General features: G+C 40.1%; 1 protein-coding gene across 1 annotated transcript; it reads right to left on the bottom strand.

Annotated features, from left to right (window-relative positions):
• Nucleotides 1–537: 537 nt before the first annotated feature.
• Nucleotides 538–21,260, bottom strand: LOC144649676 (leucine-rich repeat and coiled-coil domain-containing protein 1-like). The gene is made up of 25 exons (XM_078509232.1): nt 21,110–21,260; nt 20,727–21,058; nt 19,245–19,570; nt 17,998–18,053; nt 17,710–17,838; nt 15,309–15,401; nt 13,835–13,883; nt 12,826–13,094; nt 9,538–9,637; nt 9,310–9,428; nt 8,973–9,107; nt 8,034–8,173; nt 7,342–7,458; nt 6,837–6,921; nt 6,609–6,722; nt 6,433–6,504; nt 6,111–6,185; nt 5,757–5,856; nt 5,460–5,548; nt 4,778–4,852; nt 4,321–4,434; nt 3,914–4,008; nt 3,114–3,251; nt 2,489–2,624; nt 538–826 (listed from the first exon to the last, which is right to left on the bottom strand). The coding sequence occupies exons 1-25, from the start codon at nt 21,134–21,136 to the stop codon at nt 695–697; spliced, it is 3,117 nt and encodes a 1,038-aa protein (XP_078365358.1). The 5' UTR covers nt 21,137–21,260; the 3' UTR covers nt 538–694.
• Between the last annotated feature and the right edge of the window lie 350 nt (nt 21,261–21,610).

The raw sequence follows: 21,610 nt of genomic DNA, 5'->3' as shown, positions 1-21,610 counted from the left end.
AAACCCTCTAATAGTTTTTATTGCTTTGTAAAACGTTAGAGAATTCGTTTCCGACAGAAGCATGCAGTGGTCCCTCGGTCAGAACCCCGTTATTTTCCTCCCGTAAAAATCATTTTTTCAGTCGTATAAGATAATAAATTTCCTAGCCCTCGGTCTTATCTTTACTGACCCCGCTGCGCTCCATGGGTTAAAAGCACTTCCCACGCTTAAAGCAGCAGAGTGCCAATAACTAAAATGAACGTTGGTCCAATAACAAAGCTCGAGCGCGTGCATTCTTTATTTGGTTCCTTCTTGTGACTTAATACTCCTTGATATAAACAGCTTTTTCCTTGCCAATCTTGTTACAGAGGTAATAATCATTTTAAGGCATCACTTTGTCTATTTTTCCCCTGCGCACTGTAATCATACTCGCGATTAAACAACCAGACTCCCGCTACGTGGTCGTCCCATTTTGGTAATCACTCGTATGATTACAGACCAAATAGGACTCCACTCAGTCTTATTACGCCCGACAACCCTCGCAATTGCCCATTTACATGAAAAACAGTTGATACAAATCTATGTGGTTTTATTTTCGTTGTTTCTTATGACATATACAAATAAATAATTTACATTCTCTTTCATTCACAACAGAATTTAAAAAATATATATATTTACAAAATTTATACGCTAATAAAGGATTAATGGGATCTGTTCACGTTCCGGCTAAGTCGTGCTGAATTTCAGTAAAAGCTGATGTGAGTTTCTGAAGGCGTTTTTCTAAGGTTTTCTTGGTCAGCGCATTATCTTGTAATAGTATGCGCATCTCATCCTCTACTTCCAAAACCTGCAAAGATCATTTATGACAAATCAAGCTCATCGCCAAGGCAATGATACAGACGTTTTTTCTTTCCGTTTGCATAGATAACCTACCGCCAAAATGGGAACACGAATCTAAATTTGAAATTGAGGGGTCATTTGCATAATGTCTACGGTGATGTAGGCCAACCTCGTCCCCAGGACTGTCCGCGTTGTGCCCCCGACAAACTCGTCGGGGGGTACCACGCGGAAAGCCCTGGGGACGAGGTTAGATGTAGGCTCGATTTCCAGCCGTTTTGTGAGCCCGCGTTCCTTGACCCACACCACGTTCGTTGGGAGGAGATTGACGCACCGGACTCCCAGAACGGCTGGAAATCGAGCCTAACGGTGATGTAGATCATCGTTAGTCTTTCCATATCCCCCTTTCTGCCACTATGGGATCAGCAAATCTTATTACATATAGAGCAGTTTTTAATTGGGTGTCGTAAAACCAAAACCAAAGTAATCACTCTGGCCAATCACAAAGGACGTAGAGCAACCCATTGTCCAATCAAAACTCGAAGCAATTACACGAAGCGCGGAAAAACTTGAGCGAGCAAGTCACGGTTGGTTTTGGTTTTACTTCTGATTGGTTGAGAAAGTGGCGCGAGATTTTTAAGCCAATCCCTAAGCGTAGTAACGCAAAACCAAAGCAAACGCAATCTACTTTCGACACTCAAGTGAAAACCGCTCTATTTTCTTTAATATAAGTTCTGAAAATTCAGTGGTACATCAAGACGATATTACCTAGTTGGCAATTCTCTGTATTCTCGTTTTGATATTGTAAGGAGAGATCAGGGGTGCTTACCATTTGGCAGAATAGACCGGTTGGAATGACCGTTGAATAATGGTAAGTGTTTTTCAAAAACAGCAAACCAACCGAAGAAGCTGGCAATTACTATTTATAATTTAGTTTCCGGTCATTGTTTTCTCTCGATGGGAGACTGGAAACGGGGTAAATGAACAAATGGTACAGAATTTGCCGACGATTCGCACCAACCGGAATGATTGGACTACCGTATTTATTCGATTAACCGCCCTGGACGCTTATTAAATTTTTGGACCTCGAGGGTGGGCGCTTATGCGAGGTAAGACCTTATTAAATTTTTGGACCTCGAGGGTGGGCGCTGTGCGAGGTGGGCGCTTATTAAATTTTCACACTTTTCAGCAAGAAGTACTTTATTTTTGCAATAAAACATTGTATAATAACTAAACGTGAAGATGTACGAAAGCTGAATTTTAAATGTTCGTTGAAAGTTTCAGTACAAAAAAAAACTAAAAAAACTCGGTCTTCGGAATCGTCTCTTAGTTGTACTTAGTCAATTTAATCTCAACTTCAACAATAATCAAAATTCCTCTTGCGCCCTCATTATAGGGAGGTGGGGGTGGGCGCTTATTCGAGGCTGGGCGCTTATTAACTTTTCCTACCTACAGGTAGACTTGCACCAAGTCGCCTAACCTACAGGGTGGTCGCTTATTCGAGGTTGGGCGCTTAATCGAATAAGTACGGTACCTCAAAACGTAGTCCACAACTTACGAACAGATTTTCCGAAAAATTACGGTTCTTTCCAACCGAGATTTTCGGGATTTTTGGTTAAATGGTAAGCACCCAGATGTTAATCACTCTTTGGAAAACTTAACAAAGTCTTACCCTAGTGTTTGCTTGTTCTATTTGTTGTTGCTTTTCATTGGTCAATGTTTGAATCTGTTGTTCGTGTGTTTGTCTTTCCTGTTCCAGCTGTTTGCGGAAAGCGTCATCACAGGCTTTTAACCTCTCCACGGCAGAACTACGTATTCAAAAGAAAAAAACAATTAGACGGCATGACTACAAAATAACTGCTGAGAAAAATTAGAACAGGAGAATTACTCTGTGTCCGGGTTCGAGCCCTGGCCGGGGCGCTGCGTTGTGTTCTTGGGCAAGACACTTTACTCTCACAGTGCCTCTCTCCACCCAGGGGTATAAATGGGAACCGGCGAATTTACTGCTTGGGGGGTAACCCTGCAATGGACTAGCATCCCATCCAAAGGGGAGTAGCAATACTCCTAGTCGCGGGATAAGCCCCGGCTGCATGGGCCAATTGGCTCGGACACAGACTTAACCTTTTTTTACTCTGTGTCCTTAAACCACTTTTAAGTCATTTTTCTATGACTGTTTGAATTCTGTGCACTATCAGAATCGTAGCTACAAAGGATGCAGGAAACAAGCTTTCGTTTCGTCTTTGTCGTTGTTGTTTGATAGTAAGCTGGAGGGTACAAACGAAAACGTGTTTACTTACTTGGCCGCTTGGATGGCTTTGTCTCTCTCATCAGTCAACGTTTTTTCTTTCTCTTTAAAGTTGTTTCGCATTTCCACGACTTCCTTCTCCAGCTTGCCAATCAGTTCACTCTTTTCCTGCCACTTTGTTTTTAGCGTTCTATAATAAAGAACAAGCAATCAAAGCATTTAACCGTGTTTTTTTCTTAGGGCCGGGCAAACCCTGCAATATTGCGCAAAACAGTTTTAGGAGTGGACAAACGTTGGAGTCTAGTTATTGTGTGCACGAAAGAAATTTTGGTTCTTCTTTTATTCTTGCGCTTCCTCATCATTTTCGAAATTCTTTACAACAGAACGGAGTACCAAGAGATATTTCTCTCTTGTTTAGTTTATGATATAACAGCAAACAATTTTACTAGATATTCGTTTTCATTTTCCGAGACAACAAACTCACGACTTCAATTTACAATAAGATGAGCACACTATTGACTACGTTTTGAACTCTGATAGAGTAGGCTCAGTTTGCATACCATCGACATACTATCAGTCCCCTTGATGTGCCAAAAAACCGAACACAAAGAAATGCACGACGTCAAGAAAACACGAATCCGAAGAGTTTCCGATTCCTACTAACCAATCAGAAACTTTCACGAGCACTTGCGAGTGCACCGGAAGTTCAAACGTCAGCTTGTCATCATAAGCATACGTAACGTTACTTAGCAACCTCTCTTACAAAACTCGCGGGCTCAGTGAACGTCACCCAGGTATTAGTGGGCAAAGCCCAGCGATGTACTATGTCAAGTGAGAACATCCGGAACGCACCTGTGATTTTCTTTACTAGTTTGTAGATCGTCTTGTGTTTTCTTGAGTTCTTGCTTGAGGGATTCCTTGCGGTCCACAAGCGCATCCAATTGTTCCTGTTTAATTTAAATTCAACACAACAGCAACATTAAAAAGAAGGTACGTCAGGGTTGACGCATCATAAAACATTTTTTTCTCAAATTTTCAAGTTAGTTTCTCGAAGTCCGTTTTAATCTTCCCCATCTTAAGCAACATTGTTTCTTTTTGGATTATTATTACTTTTTTAGTGTTTTGCTACCTTGGAAAACTTTTATTTGGAGGTTTCGTTCGATTGGTGGTGATATTTTACATGGTAAAAAAAGATTCAAATAACTGCTATAAAAGGCATGCTTTGTGCTTGGTTCCCGTTTCGTAGCCAGTCCATCTACCTGCAGCTCTTGATTAGCAGATGACTCAGCTGCTAACTGCTCTTCAAGGTTTTTCTCGCGTGTTTTGCTGTCTTCTTTCTTTTGGCGCATATTAGACTCTCGATCTGCGAGTTTCTAAAGAATAATAACACGATGTTATAATAAGGAGGAGTGACCATTCGATATCTTGCACCCTGTTTTTGAAAGATACTTGCTGTTTATTACATATTAGTTTCCCGTAAGCATGTTGAATAATAAGGCCCTCATCACATAGCAGTTTTATCTTACAATGCCTCAGTGCATAATGGAAACAATGCTTTCACAAATCATATACATGTACTGCCTATTAGCATCGTTTAAAGTCGTCGCTTGTTGTTTCTGGGTCAGTGGGGTTGCTACGCAAAATGAAGTAAACGATAACAATGAACTAACCTATGTGATTCTCTTACCTCGAGGAACGTTTTAAAAATGGACTAACCTGTTTGAGTTTTCTTATGGAGTCCGTCTGATCCTCGATAACTTTGGACTTGATAGCTATCGTTTCATTGGCGCTCTAAAACAAATAAATCACCCAAACACTGTAACTACAAGATAACTAACAATTATTGGACGAGGGTGAGCATGATGGCCAAAATTATCAAGGCCGAGGTTGTGTAACTCAGTAGGAAACTTGTTTTATAGACTGTCAAACAGTCTCTTGAGAAAGTTAATCAATGATCAGTGAAGCAAGCTATTGAAAAATACTACATCGCATTTCAAGCCCCAGGTTTTAAGCATATACACTTTCAAAAAAACATCGAGCAGGGAGCTCTTTACATTTTCAACGAGCAAAAGATTTTCTTAATTCTTTGAAACATTCTGATGTGGAACAAAGTGACCGTAAAGCGACTTTTTGATAGGCTTGTTGCCCCCCGGGGGGGGGGTTTTTTTTTTTTAAAAAAAAAAAAAAAAAAATTCCGCTCCCCCTAATTTTTCCTAAAGGCCGCGCCCACCAAATATGGAACCCCCCCGGAGGCTTGTTGTTAGGGTGGGGGAGGGAGGGTGGGGAGATTTTACAGTTACCGACATTTTACGGTAGTCTCGAGTCCTCTCGGCAGTAGTCGAACGCACAGCTCATTGAGCTACTAGTTACGCTTGGAGGTTTTCTTAATATGTCCTACCTGGCATTCCTTCTTCAGCTCACTGACCTCAGCAGTCAGTGCTTCAATGCGCGCTTCCATTCGTCCGCGATCCTGGGCAAGTGATGATCCTATTGACAAGAAACAGCACGTCTCTTTGTTCATTTTTTTAAAAAAAGCAATTTCCTGAAACAAGTACACTTCCCCGGCGTCGAAATTCCACCTGCGAAACGCAACAACTTCTTGGTCTTGGGCAAGGCACTTCAATGATATTATCAGGAAAACGAAGGGAAACAGTATTACTCCTACTCTGAATGTTTTATTTTGTGTTTGTAGTACCTTGTTGTGCGAGCTCCTCGCTCCATAACTTTCTCTCAGTTCTAAGGCCTTCGATAACTGATCCTTGAGCTTGTATCTGAGCTGTCAACTTAGCTTTGTCCTAAAACAAATATGAAAATATCAGTACAACACACAATAAATGAAACAGGTTGATGATTTTATTATTGGTGTGGACAAATCTCAAGCACGCGAGATATATTAGTGATGTCTAGATTAAGTACTCGTAATCTTACAAGAACTTTAACCTAACGATCTCTCTTAATTAATCATAGAGATTATACTATAAATTACTTCCGCCCAAGCCCTTTGACAGTTACATATCGTTTCTCTTTCATTCGTGACAATTTATCTGACCTGTTCTAGTACTTCCAGTCTTGTCAACTGTTTGTGAGATTCGTTCACTTGTTTCTCCAAACTCTGTATCCTTTCCTGAGAAAACAAGATATCAATTAGTGTATTAAACGTTAACCTTGTCTCACAACTGCCTAAACATACGATTAGATAGAGAGGATATTGTGATCATCCCTGGGATGGGTGGATGAGTGAAGGATTCCCTGACCGAGCTTTGAAATCCCGTCTCTTTCTTGCCCAGATAAGGCGATGGCAGACACTTTGTGTCTGCCATCGCCTTATATCGCCTTATCCATGCCATCGCCTTATCTATTCCCTGACATACCTTGTAATCCCCGACTATTTCTTGTCTCCCTCGCGACAGTTCACTGATTCTTCCACGTTGCTCCTTCACCATCTAAGTGCAAATACAGAATAAAATCAGTAGCAACAAAGCTAAGTGCGGGACGAGGTTGAAGGGAGCTGCTTAGAAGGACTTACAACAATTAGTTCACTTCTTACCGCCGTGAGTTCGTTGACCATGGTAGTAGCTTTGTTTTCCTTCTGTTTAATCGAGTGTAGAGCTTCTTTTTGTTGAGCGCTCTCATCGCTGACTCGCTCAAAGGCTTCTTGAAGCTATTCGGTACGAAAAAAAGACAGGTTAGCATTTGAAGGACAGTTAGGAATTAATGACTGTTGAGAACTGAAGTGGTAACCATGAAAATCAAGGTCGCTTTTAGCTGTACTCACCTCTCTGAACCGGTTGGCTTCAATCTGAAGACCCATCCTAAACTCGTCTTCTAGAGCGACATATTCCAGGTCTCGCTTGTTTAACCTGTTATGGTACATTCAAGAAAATCGCATTAAGCAGAAGAAACTAGAAATGCCTTTATACGTGTGTGACTATTCCTTGACATCCGGGCTTTAAGTTAAAAGAAAACCAGAAGGTACGACAGAGGCTTTTAGACAACAGAAAGGAAGTAGAAGAGTGCGCTTTCCCCCAAAGGCAATGAATAATGTCTAGAAAATGAAATAGAGCCGCTATCCCTTTACGCTGAAAATGTTTTGGCCTACGTGGAATTAGAGGTGTTACGAACGTTTTATCAGAATTTTTATGGTTCAGTATATAGAGTACAGAAATAATGGATTTCGTTAACGAAAGTAAGTAAGGTAAATAAGTGGGGGCCGCCAAAAACACCCAGGGGTAAGGTTGTCCAACTCTACAACGTCACTTTTTGCCAGACTCGAATCTTACTTGTCTTGATATTCTTTAATAATCTGCTGGTGAAGACCCTCCTGCTTAGCAATCTCCCGGTCTACTATCCCTCGCACCTCTTGGCTGTCAGCTCGTACCAGACCTTCCACTGCTTTTCTGTGAGCAATAACAATACTTCTTGTTAGGAAAAGAATAGATGTCTTTTCCATAAAGTTGCGGCTAAGAGAAAACTACCGTAACGAGAGATATTTTTTTTAAAGTCGAATAAACCTTAAGTGAGGAATAAAGTAGAGTAAAAAAGCGTCAAATAGACTACCTCAAACATGAGAACATTGAGGTTGATCCCCCAGGGTGGGGAAGAGGGGGTTTGAAGTAGTCCAGTCTAGTGTCCATCTACCAAGAAAGACGAAAGACTTCTTGATCATTTAACTGAAAATTCTAATCTTTTAAAATCTTTATTACATCTTTAAATTCTGTTATATATTTCATATTTATTATCCCCAATCCCTTTCTTCCTCTTTGTAAAAATCCTTAAAATCATCCAGAGATTCTTAAAACATCATGACAACTTCCCCTATAACCCTGCGAAGGCATCTTAAGATTACAAACAACAAAATAGATAAAGAGAAAAAAAGCGCTGCAACGTATGAAAAAAAACACACATAAAAATCATGTTAAAGAGGCCTCAACTATGCGTCTTTCTTTTAAACGCCCGGAAACTCGACAATTACCTGTGTTCCTGCTCTCTGTTAGCCAGCAGTTCTTGCAGTTGATGTACCTGACCCTTGAGTTGTTTAACTGAGTGTTTGGACAGTTCACATTCCCTTGTCAAGGCGCCTACCTTCATCTGCTCCTGCTGTAACTGGGAGACCTACAAGAATTTCAGTACTACATTCATTGGTATGTTCGCACTGGAATGGCCTCTCGCGCTACATAAACTGCACATTTTCTATCTAGAGACCTTTGTAATACCCTTGGGTATTGGGCATAGTATTTATACACCCTCCAGTAGGGACGGCGGAGCACTTTTCCAAGTGGGGGGGGGGGGGCTACTAGTGACTTCAAGTGGGGAGGGGGCTTAAAGACTCTTCTCTTAGTAAGTCTTTATTTTTTCTAAATTTGGGGGGGGGGCTAAGCCCCCGCCCCCCGGCTCTACCGTCCATCTCAAGATCTGAGATCGTCCTCTTGTGCGTTCATGCCCCGAGAGGTCTGTTCAGAATCACGCTCTCCTTTTTGCCCCTCCCTCTCCCTCAGCGACAAAAACCTCCATCCTGCTGCACTTCTTTGTACGCGCGGAAATTAATTTCGCCCATATCTTAGTATCTCCACGCGTGCCAGAGGTGCAGCATAACAATGAAAATTCTTCTACTATTGGCAAACACAGTAGAATCCTTTTAATCCTGCCTGCACTAAGCGAGTCACCAAAATCTAGCGAAATAGTGTCTGACTGAGCTTTTCTTTGATTAAAAGAATGTGGCTCTATTGGAGTGACTTTTCGTTTGATCTTGAAAAGGTGTTTTCGTTGCAGTTCGTAGAACGATTTTTTTCGTTTCCTCTCCGAATTTTTGTGAGACAACTGAAAGTTTGGGCTTGGCACCGGTAAAAGAAGTCAAAATCTCTGCCATCCCCCCGTTATCAACCAGAGCCTATAAAGGATGTGTATAACTGACCGCCTCAGCATGCTGTTTGATCTTTTCTGTCTCCATCTTGGTAGTGGCCTGCTCCAATGCACGCAGCGCTCTCTGTTGCTCTTCCTCGCTTTCTTTTAGCCTTTTTACTTCATCACTTAGCTCAATATTTTGTGCCTAAAAGTTACGCAAACCATTAAACAGTAGGTCACTAGAATAAATAACATCATCAATTGGGGCATACTACATGTACCTTAATGCACCTCCAATTTTTTGCAGAGGTTTTACAACTTTTTACGCTTTATTTTTCAGGACTTAGAACTGAGCTACCAGCTGAAAAGGTTTCTTATATAAACACACAAAACAATGCGATACACACCTGCACTTCACTCCGAGCTTTCTGAAGAGAATCTTTGGCTTCCTTTTCTTTAAGCAGTGCACGTTTTAACCTACTGCTCGCGGCGAGTGAAGCTTCTCTAAGCTTCTTCTCCTCCGCCTCTATTATATCAAAACAGCAAAATAGAGATTATTTTTGATGACAAATGAATGTCTGACAAATCTTAACCTACATCTCACTGCTTTTATTTACCATAGAACTCTACCAAACCTTTAACTTGTAACTCTTTAACGGCATCAACCATTCTCCTTGCAGCCTGTTCAGCTTTCCACCGTCGTTCACGCTCAGCGTCTAGTTCTTGAATGAGAGACTAGAGAGCAAGAAAACAGGCTATCTGGATTACAACTAATACAACTAAAACAGAACTCGCAGATTTGCAGAAACGTCGAAAAATAGTTGTCTAATGCAGGGCTCGAGACTAACTTTTTTGCTACCTAGCCTATTGACTAGTGACAGCTTTAATTTCTTACTAGCCAAAACCAATTTTCTACTAGCCAGAATTCTCAAGCTAACTTAGGTTTGGGCAGAGGTACTTTTCCGTCTTCACTGGCTCAGTCATCATTATCTTTAGGGTTAATTTTATGTTACTCTTTGGTAATGTCAGCTTGTCCACAGTTTTTGATAATTTTATACGTGACGACAGTGTACTTGTGAGTTCTGTTTTCTCGGAGTCGATTTCGATGTATGGTTTTCTTCCAATCAAATTCCTGAAATTTTTAACTAGCCACTTTGGCTATAGTCTCCCTCGCAGCCGTTCTTAGTGTCGTCACGCAAAATTCCTCCCCACTAACGGCTGCTCACATTCGAACAACATTCCTTTCCCTTTGTTTCTTATGTGACCAATCACAGCACGGGAGATCGTAATCAACATGTTTTTTCCCGCGAATTCTGTTGTTGCAGAGAAGAACATTTCGATGTGTTTTGAAAACGCAAGCAATGTTTTTCAACGGAATCAAAAAGCGTTGCAATTCCATTTATAAATAATTTTTCAAACCATTGTCAACACGTTTTGAAACATTCGATAAAATTAACAATCACGGCATTCGATATTCAACGAAATCACCGAGCATTTAGAATCATTCACGGGACTGTTGAGCCAGCTTTTAAAATTCTCTACAGCGTATTTTGAATCCACTTACATCATTAATTTCGGTTTGAATTTGGAGCAGAAACTGAACAAATACACGGAGTACTCCTGTAATTTTGCGACGTTATGTCTGCGTTTCAAAGGACATTCGATCCCATGTATTTCGCACGCACGCAACAAGTTCTGATGATAAATAAATTTTATTTGTTTTATTCCGCGGCGTCAACTCTCTATAACTGGTGCCGATTAAACCCTTATGCGGGAAATTTATCAAAAAAGGCTTCGCTTCGCTGACCGTTGCAATAAAAAAGCATGAAAATAAAAGGCGCAAACTTTTATCTTTTAGCTTATTTTATAGCAACCGTTCAACAATGCGGCGCTACATTGTCTGCCGTGTCTGCTTTCGAAAAATTATTTTTCTGAAAAGATCTGTAAACCGTTCAGTTTCAACCGGTTTACAAACGCAGAAGACTAAAAACCGAAGACCATACGTCTCATAAAAAGTTTTAAATTCCTCTGCTGTGTAAAAAAAGTTAAATTTGACTAAATTTAATTTGTGTTGGGATAAACTTTACTTTTCGCCAGTTCATGTCGGGACGGTTCATGTCATCCAACAATTGCAAGTTATGCACGGCGAAGTATGCGTTCGGGAGCGACAAATATAATTATTGTTTTCGTATTCTTGTCTCTTCTTTCTCAAAGATTGCGGTTCTGGACGTCTTTATTGAAACAGAGCGAAATATTTTCCAGTATTTTAACGTTTTGCGGAACATTCGGATCAAACATTCCAACTGAAGCAAACAACGTGTAAATTAAGAAACATATTTTATTCATTTCTAAAAGTTTTCACAACGGACGAAATAACATTGCGAATTCACAGCAAAAAACAATGTTTAGAAATGTAGTCGAGAAAAAAGAAGGATATTTTTGTCAACCTACCTATGAGTTTCGGAAAGTCTCTCCTGTATCAAGTTGTATTGATCGGATATTGTAAACATTTCGAGGCTTTCCCACGGCATGAAGCTGTCGCAGTTTCTCCATCGTCTTTCACGACTCTTAACAAGCGTTTTGTTCTTGGAATTGTTTGATCCTTGAAGATTCCCTTCAATTCAGTTTTAAGCTCTTGAAGATGATCAGATGCCTTTTTAAACGTTATAAGCCTTTGATAGCACGCTTTGCAAGCTGACAACTCGCTGGTCGCTGAATAGCAGATCACATTCACATCCAGTCATGAACAAATCAGAATAATCGCCGGAAAATCGAAACGATTCTCAACGCATTTGTATTTAAGCTCGAAATTCGAAATGTATTGCTATTAAACAACATCAAAAGCTTCTTCAAGGCCAAGGGTCACTATTTTGAAAGCTGAGAACTCCAAAATAAAACACGCAATGCGATTGGTTAGATTACTTTGGCGGGTACGGTTCCTGAGATATATGAACCGAATGGTGATTGGCTGAAATGGTGGAAAGGAATGTTGTTCGAATGTGAGCAGCCGTTAGTGGGGAGGAATTTTGCGTGACGACACTAAGAACGGCTGCGAGGGAGACTACTTTGGCTAGTGAAAGCCCAGAACCTACTAGTCAAAACTGCATTATTTTCTACTTGCTTGTGGCTAGTTGGTTACCGTTAGTCTCGAGCCCTGCTAATGTCTAATGTCAAAAGAACAACAGGGCTCAGCTTATGCAATTCTTATTCTAATAAACAGGGGGGATATTTTCATCACCATCGCTATTTCATTAACCACTTTGTTTGAAATTCTGAGATTTAACACCGACAATTCCACAGTTACGACATCCCTCGGACCTTGCAAAATCTCCAACTGGTTGTTACTTTGTTTGAAATTTAAAGGGGCAGTATCGCGAGAATTCTTCTAAGTTTTTATTGTAAACTATACAAGGATTATGAGGGTGCACTCAGTGATCAACAAAATAACCTTAAAACAACAAAAGGAAGGCATAAATTTATTCTCCAAGGTGTGAATAAACGCAATTAATGGTTTTCAAGCAATTTTCTTCCAAATAACTCTGTCAACGTTGAAAACGTCGGCCTGACTTTTTCAAGTTTTAGGTCACTACTGTTCTATACGTCCGAAGCCAGAACATTTTTTAACAATTTTCATGACTAGTACAGTATGTTTGAGCAAGGCCAGGCCACTTTTAGTGGATTTTCAATTAATACCAACACCTTCTTTACAGTTCCAAGTAGCACTAAATCATGGCGACACTGTCTCTTTAAAAGTAAGTAACAACCAGTCAAAACAACATAATGATCTACAAAGAGCTATATGTTGGAGGCAGGTCAAATGCATCTCTTGAGGAGTACAAGAGTTGAGAACAGGATGAGAAATAACTCAGTTTTCTCTAAAAACTACATAAGAAGAGGTTTATTTATGTTAATATTTCACTGACCAGGAATGTCTCATCATCTCGTGGATCTCTGACAGGCCGTCCTTTCACCCCCTTGCCTTTTATTGCCAGATTTCTTACTTGTTCATCTGAGGGTGAAGTTGAGCTTGTTGACTCGACTGTAACATGAACAGCTGGCTTGGTTCGTGTCTTTGTTTGTACTTTTTTGGTAGCTGGCGCTCGCTGCGTTCTTTTGGCTTTGGGTGATCGTTGAACTTGTTTTCGTTTATCAGGTTGTTCATTTGATTCAGACTCGTCTGAATTGCTGTTTTCTATCAAAAAAGGAAAGAGAAGTGTAGTGTAAGTGTAGTTTAATTTGTACTAAGTAGTTAGTGGTCTTCCTACACAAGTGCCTCAATGCATACTGAATTAGACTGGACGATGAGTGTCAAACAGAGATCAGATAAATGGCAAAGAAAGAAAAAATCACGCAGCAGATACATGTAAACCAAAGACGTTGACAACTGGTTGGACAGGGCGGGTCTAGTTAGAAAGGATGGTGCGATGTTGGAGTTTGTATGAAGGATCAAGGGCTGCACCACAAGAGAGATTGCAACGTGCTATTTTCCAGTTGATAAAAAGAGAATAATGATGATGATAACGATGAATTCATGGTTGAAATTAAATGAACTGGTCATACTTGTCCTTGAAAGTCAACATCACTAAATTGACTGAAAGTTCATTGGCCGGTATGGTTACGTCACTTGTTGTTTTTAAACTTTTTCCTGATTTTCACACTTGTGGAGTTTCTGGTCCAACTGGGTCAACTAGCATGGGTACTCGATTTTGATCACCCTGAACAGCAGGTTCATTGCTCCCCCGGGGAACTGGGGTTAATTCCATGCATCTGTTGGGTGGGAATTTTGCCCCTCATTCTGTGACTTGGGGACAGACTTATATTCTCAAGAGCGTCTTGTTTTGAGTGGGAGGAAGCTTATTATTGAAATTGTAAAGTATTCAGTGATGAAAGCAAAATGCACAGCCCGCCCTTCCCCCTAAAAACCAAACATACCTGCTCCTTCTGTTGTTTTCCTTGATTTCCTTGAGACCTGGGTTCTTTCCTGAAAAGGAATACAGTGTAACTTCCAAGGTTATAATATTAATAAGAATTCTTATAAAAATATAAAGAAAACAAAGGAAGGATTTTATTACCAGTTGTTTTTTCAGGAAAGGGACTAAAGTCAGAGTGCTAAAAATTGCAGGGCTTGAAAAAAGTGTAGGTAACTTGCCCAATGGGCAAGGGTTCAGGAAAATCCTCAGATAAGTCGTTTAAAAGTAAACTTAGAGCAGTATTCAATTGAGTGTCGTAAAACCAAAACCAAAGTAATTACTCTAGCCAATCACAAAGGACACAGACAATCCAGTGAACCAATTAAAACTCAAAGCAATTACATGTAGTTGGCACAAAGCGTGGGAAAACGTGCGCGAGCGAGTCACAATTGGTTTTGGTTTTACTCCTGATTGGCCGAGAAAGTGGCGCGAAATTTTTTAACCAATCACTAAGCGTAGTGAACGCAAAACCAAAGCAAACGCGAATTACTTTCAACACTCAAGTGAAAACCGCTCTAGACAAGCAGGAAACTGCTGTAAAAGTTTGCAATCTACAACCCTCCAAGTTTATGTACTAACTGCTCAGGTTTGGTCGCCAGTGAGAAGTTTTAGTTGCTAAATTAAGCTCACACTTTCAATCGTTCTTCTCAATTTTAGTCGCCAGGCTGGCAATTTTGGTTCCAATTTAGTCGCCAGCTCCAAAATTTTAGTCGCCATGGCGACTAAAATGGTCTTTACTTGGAGGGTTGATCTAGCAAAATTGCACATACAGCTGGCACTTAACTTTAGTCTCTGTACATAGCATAAAGGGACAAGGAGTATTTCTACTCTCCCCTAGATGGGATGCTAGTCCATCACAGAGTTACCCCCAGCATTTAATTTGCTAGTACAAATTTATACACATGGGTAGAGTAAAGTGCCTTGCCCAATGTACACCAGCAACTGCAAGGGCTAGAACCTGGACCGCTCGAACCAGAGTCCAATACACTTACCATTGCCCAGGCTGCCACACCTCCTGGTTTCTGTATAAGTAATCCTGTACAGCGCTAGAACTCTCTCAATACAGAGTTCAACACACCATTAACCCAGATCAGTCCCTTGTTGCACATATGCCAATCATTTTCTGTTCCTTGACACTCTTATTTAATTCCCAACAGATAATAGACCTCTTTAGCTAAGAATGTAAATTGCCCATTTCAGATCACCTGATGTTCTCCAGAAAATTGCTCCTTTGTCTATCTGGAAATTATTCATTCATTTTCACATGAATTTTTTTAAATTTGAAAGAGACAATTCTCAAGGGTAAAATCAGGTGGTCTATTGAGGTTCTTGCAATAACAGTTCAGTTCCTTGTATGACAGATTTTTACATACAGGTTATACACTGTAAATTCACCTTTAAGAAAATAACAAGCACCTAAACCCCACTCAGCTTACCGTGTTGTGAATCAGATGGGAGAGCTGATGTTCAAGGGTCTCTAATCGAACTTCATGATCAGCTGACAGGCTTACTTTTACAGGCGGTTTCTTCTACATAAATCAATTATAGCAAATTAACTGAGTAGTATAATACAGCTGTGGAAATCTGTCTGTGTTTACATCCCAGGGGGGGGGGGGGTACTCCGGCTTGTAAATGACGGGGATGATCGAAGGATTTTTTTGGGTTTGAAATTTTTGATTCCGGGATTTTTTTGGGTTGGAAAATTTGGCAAGTATTTTTTTGGGTGACTTGATTCAAATAGGGGATTTTTTTTAGGTATTAAGAACAAACTAAAGTGCCTTGGCGTATTTATAGTATTTTTTTTTTAAATTAGTGTTGATAGTATTTACAAGATTAAGTTACAGTAGACCATACAGCGTACATATAACAGAAGCGTTTTACAGGATATTGAGATTAGCTACTTGAGATTATAATTTTATGAACAATGCATATAACTATCATATTTATAACTATCATTTAACTATCATATTTATAGTATGATGAATAATCAAACTCAAGCGTTTTTGCCCCTCCTGGCAATTTAGGGGTAATTTGACAAGGGATTTTTTTCCTGAGTTTTGCCTCCATTCGATCATCCCCGTCATTTACAAGCCGGAGTACCCCCCCTGGGGTTTACATACAGGTATCTAGGCACTTCTTGAACATTCTTTCAACTATCAACATTTAGTAAAATTAATAATAAAATTTTTTAAATAAAGATAATAAATTTAAAGCTCAGTGATAAATAATGAAGATGAAATGTTCAACATGACATGACAAGAGTCCCCGACGGGAATCGAACCCATGGCCTCCCAGATACCGGTTAGGTGCTCTATCCAACTGAGCTACGACAGACTCATGGATAGGTGGGCCATTTACTAGGTTGATATGTGACACACATCCTGCACACTGCTAGGATCAGCAATGTCTAAATCATTAAGTGTGTTATAAATAAAAAAGATGGTAAACTTTAAGCTCTGAGCTTAAAGTTTATAGCTGCAAAAGCATTTATTAGCAATTATTATTTTCAGAAATTTAAGGACGTTCGCGCAAATTGTTTATGCGCATCCTTACTGCGCACGTAATTCATGTCGCAATGGCACGCCACATCATGCTCGAGCGCACGCGCTGAGAAATTTTCCTAAACACATATAGGGTAGGTAGCTGCTACGCTAACTTCGCTTGTAGTTTCTTCTCTCAAATGATCGGTGACCCCCACTTTTTTCGGTATATATAACCTTTTATAATAAATCTCTAACGATTGACAAAAAATGAGCCAAATTTGAATGCTGGAAGTATGTCATTTTTTAGTTTCTCTTCTCGCGCACGATCAAATCAGTCACACTTTGCAGGCTTGAATGTTCGTAAGTGTAGTTCTTTAAGGGCCCATTTACATGGAAAGAGGATGATCCTAGCACAAGGATCATCCTACTTTCATGTAAAATGGAATGATCCTAGTGCTAGGAACATCCTAGTACTAGGATCATCCAAGCGCCATATGTTTTCAGCTTTCAGTTTACATGTGAATGGTTGCATTTGGCCCTAACGCTAGGATGATCCTAGCGCTACAGCGTAGGATCATCCCTCGTCTGAGATAGGATGATCCTAGCGCAAGAATGATCCTAGCGTTAGGGCCAAATGCAACCATTCACATGTAAACTGAAAGCTGAAAACATATGGCACTCGGATGATCCTAGTACTGGGATGATCCTAGCACTAGGATCATTCCATTTTACATAAAAGTAGGATGATCCTTGTGCTAGGATCATCCTCTTTCCATGTAAATCGGCCCTTAGACAAGATTTACCTTAGGCGACCTCAATAGTGAAATATTTTTGTTCAATAGACCCATTTGAATAAGCTCGGATTAAGAAAGTTGGCCTGCATCAATTCATTTAAAATATTTCGTCGCCAGAAGTCGCTGAGATCATATCGAGTGACGAAGTCAAATTTATCCAAATGAGCGCCTTCTTTCAGAAATCGTATCTCGGAAACGAATTCGGTGACCCCAAATTTTTTTTACATTTTTGACATAAGTAACTCGTAAACTAGCAGTGGTGAAAGTTTAAGAAAAATCGCAATGTTAGAAGATTTTCGCGCGAACGTCCTTAAGTAGGCATTGCTTCTCTGGTAAGTAAAGAGAGCTGCACATTGCAGTTATCAGTCTTGTAAGAATAGACTGCAAGCAGTCGGTTATTTGTTGCCAAAATCCTATGCGCCACTGGAAGAGATTAAATTATGGAAGTGGAGGAAAAATTCAGATTCTTGTTTTTATGTTGCAGGCTAGGAAGAGAAAAAGACTATTAACAGTAAAACTACATAATTGTGTATGTGTTTTAACAGAAGTAACATTTGTACCTCTGGAGGCTCTTCTGTCCTCCTTTCCTCTCCAGCTTCAGTTTCTGATGATGGCAGTGGTCCACGCTGTCTGAATCTGTCCAGCACTGAGTCAATTCTTGGAGTCACGACTTCATACTTGGAATCTCTCTGTAAAGGGTGCAACATAATGTTAGATGATTTGCTTCTGATAAAAATTGCCCAACCTACAAGGACAAACACATCAAAACTAAAGAAACCAGAGTTACATTGTACATATAAGTGCCACTTAGCAAGCAATCTTGTTCATTATCATTTAAAATCACTTACCGATGGACTCTCAGTAGAACTCTCTGATTTAAGGTATTCTAGATAGTCATCCATTTCTAAAAAATAACAAAAACACAGAGCAGTATTTAAGACAAAACAATTTAAACAGGATTGGAAACAAATAACGTCTACTAAATTCTATTGGACAAGTTCAGTTCAAGCAGTGTTGTTCACAACAAGTTGGGTATTTAAATGTGCATGACCACAAAGCATTAGCTGAAAAATAAATTCTCCCAACTAATTACCAAACATTTCTTTTAAGATAATATTATGCTTCCTCTGACTGTCCCATCACCACCTCTCCTCTTTTCGACTAACAGGATTCCAGCAGGTGTTGGTATGAAGTTAAGTAAAAGTAAAGTCTGTCTGAGCCTAAGTGGCCCATAGAGCCAGAGCTTATCCCAGTTTCCGTAACATTAAGCGACTAGGAGTATTGCTACTCCCCCCTGGATGGGATGCTAGTCCATCGCAGGGTTACCCCCCAGCAGTAAGTTCGCCGGTACCCATTTATACACCTGGGTGGAGAGAGGCACTGTGAGAGTGAAGTGTCCTGACCAAGAACACAACACAACGCCCAGGCCAGGCCTCGAACCCGGGCCGTTCGACTCGGAGTCGAGCACGCTAACCATTAGGCCATCGCGTCTCCACACTGTTGGTATGAGGTAGCAATTAAATAAAAAAAATGGTTAGTGGGGTGAAAAAGAACATGGGTTTTCCAGCTTGCCCTTTGGGCAAGTTGGAAACATTGTGTGCTAGCGTGAAGGTTTCTCAGTGTCTCTACTTCATCTTTAAAGCCTGTTGTCATACTTAGTGGCCCATAAGGACCAGCACTTATCCTGGTTACTAATAGCATGTACATGTTACAGCTAGGAGTATTTCTACTCCCCCCTGGATGGGATGCTAGTCCATTGCAGGGTTACCCAAAGCAGTAGATTCACCAGTTCACATTTATAAACCTGGGTGGAGAGAGGCACTACGTGAGTGAGAAAAGTGTCTTGCCCAAGAACACAATGCAGTGTCTCGGCCAGGCCTTAAGCCAGACCGCTCGATCCAGAGTCTAGCATGCTAACCACTGGGCCACTGCACCTCCCACCCTAACTTTATCTGCCAACTAAAAACTGTTTCTTGCCTATCTGGCAGGTGATGATTAAAATGCACTTGCGTGACAGGAAAATCCACTAGCCCCGGGCTATCAGACAGGACTTTCTTTGCACGCAGGGTGAGCAAGAATAAATAAAGGAATTTACCTGAAATGCTGAACGCATCATCTCTTGTTGCTGCTGGTTTTCCTGCACGGTCAAGCCCATCTAACACTTCTAGTGTTTTCAATGCTGTAAGTATACTGGATCGGTAAGCTGACATCTCACACACAGGATTAGATTCTCCATACTGAGACATTGTTAATTCTTTTAGCATTCTACAACCATTCAGACAGTTGATTATTTGATCCAGTGAGCTGAGCTGGTTTCCATGGAGATATAAGCCCTTTAAACTAAAAGCAGGTCCATGAAGTTTCTTTAACCCTGAGAGATCGCGAATCATATTGTAAGACAAGTCCAGCCTGATCAAATTCCTGCAAGAACAAGAATTATCAAAAGGTCACAGTTGTAATGCAAACATCATGCAAACAAAAACATCAATGATTGACCAACAAGTCCCGAGCAAAACTTATTGGACACATGTTTAAGGTGGCTCAATCGGATTTTTGAGTGACGATACCTTTCAACTTTGGGCAACTTGTATGCCACGGTAAAGAATACGACTGAAAATCGATCAATACAGCTGTACTAAAGAAAGATGAAAGTTTCGAATTAGATAAGTTTCGTCGAAATCGGAGTAACCATAGCAACATAATGACATCACCACCCATTTTACACGAGACCGATTTTCTTGTAATAGAGGGATAATTTTGAAAAAAAGGCTACTAGATCTAGGACTTGACATAGTTTACCCAAGGTCTGCGAAATTTGAAGAATTTTTATGAGAGCGTTTTCGAGAAAATTTTGAATGAAGTTTCCAGGAGCTAAAATACAACAAAAACAAAGCAGTCTTTCATCTTTCTTTAGTACAGCTGTATTGATCGATTTTCAGTCGTATTCTTTACCGTGGCATACAAGTTGCTCAAAGTTGAAAGGTATTGTTACTCAAAAATCCGATCGAGCCACCTTAAGATGATACTAAAGTGATCAATATTTGAGTCATCAATCCACAATATCAATTTGCCTCAAGAAGTACATGTACAGCTGTAGCACCCTGGAAGTTATAAACACCAGTCAACATTCGAACTTCACAGTTACGGGTATAAGACATGTACATGTATTATAAATAATTTACTTCTAAATATTATTCAACAAAATTAATTTGCACAATGTCCTTATGTCATAGTTTTATTTTCCACTTGGTACAATTTGGTATTTTTGTTAGTATATAGTGTAATAAAAATAAAGGAAAACCCCAAATATTTGTACCAAGGGCAAAATGAACCACAAGAAAGACGGTATACATGTATTGCCAGAAAGTTGTTGTAATCAATCATCTGTACATTACAGATATCCTGGGATACAAATGGTATCAGTGACAGATAATACTTCTGTGTAAATCCACAGTTGTGAAGTACTAATGTAATTTGTAGAAGATCCAGAACTGTTTCTCTCGGTTGTTTTGCACTGAAAATTAGCGAGGATGTAAACAGTCTGAGCCTCCCCCTCTCCAAAACAAACAAACATTACCTCAAATTGTCAAGTCCTTCCACAACTTGCAGTTCATTACAGGATAAGTTAAGAGTCTTGAGACACTTCAAACCACTAAGTCCTTGCATTCTTGTGATGTGATTTGAGGACAGATCAAGATGTTTTAGGTGCTGCAGTCGATCAAGGTTCTCTATCACTGAAATGTTGTTGCAGTGTAGATTTATAGAAATCAATCCAGGATCCAGATGGATTTCAAACAGGCTGCTTATCTGTGCGTCTATAAAGCAAATTTCCTTTGGAAAAGTAGTAGAAACAACATCGTAGCTACCGTCTTCGCTTCCTTCGGTGGCCATGTTTGGTTGGTTGTAAGGCTATAGGAAAGTGTGGAATTTGAAAATATGATCACTTAATTTTTTGATCACATTCACTGATACTCTTTGATTTATCATCTCGAGTCAGTTCCATCTTCATCCATCTTCATCAAATTATACCGTTAATCATGACTCCGGCAGAATGCTACTAAACAAAAAGGTAAAACAATCCTTGCCATAATCCCTGCAACAAGTTTGCTTGCCTTTCACATGCGTGGAAATTTTTATCCCTTGGCAAAGTGGCCTGGGACAACTTTGGCGACTTTGCTTGCTTGTGAAATCGCTTTGATGCGAAAAACGGTAAGAAAACCACAGGTAGCCCAAGCTCCTAAAGGAGCCGTCAACATATAGACCACATTTGACATTGCGTAATAACGTTATTATAAGGGTTTGTATGGGAATTTACCGATCGTGAAAAATAATTCAAAATAGAGGGAAAATATCCAATAAAATCGACTTACCTATCCTCTTCTATGCATATGTTGTGTTTCTATGCCGTTTGGGGGCGATTTGAAGCCATTTCAGTGGGTTTTAGGTTCGCTGGTTTCCTCT

Source organism: Oculina patagonica, chromosome 4 (genome assembly GCF_052425735.1).
Source record: "Oculina patagonica isolate OP01 chromosome 4, crgOcupat, whole genome shotgun sequence".
Classification (NCBI taxonomy): Eukaryota; Metazoa; Cnidaria; class Anthozoa; order Scleractinia; family Oculinidae; genus Oculina; species Oculina patagonica.
Note: the sequence above shows the minus strand (reverse complement) of the source record. Positions and strands in the feature narration are given on the sequence as shown.

Coding starts and splice junctions, on each gene's coding strand:
- LOC144649676 (XM_078509232.1), bottom strand. CDS start 21,136: ATGATAAATCAAAGAGTATCAGTGAAT. Junction 7,459..8,033: donor AACAGAGAGCAGGAACACAG/GTAATTGTCGAG, acceptor TATTGCTCACAG/AAAAGCAGTGGAAGGTCTGG. Junction 6,186..6,432: donor AAATAGTCGGGGATTACAAG/GTATGTCAGGGA, acceptor TTGTTTTCTCAG/GAAAGGATACAGAGTTTGGA.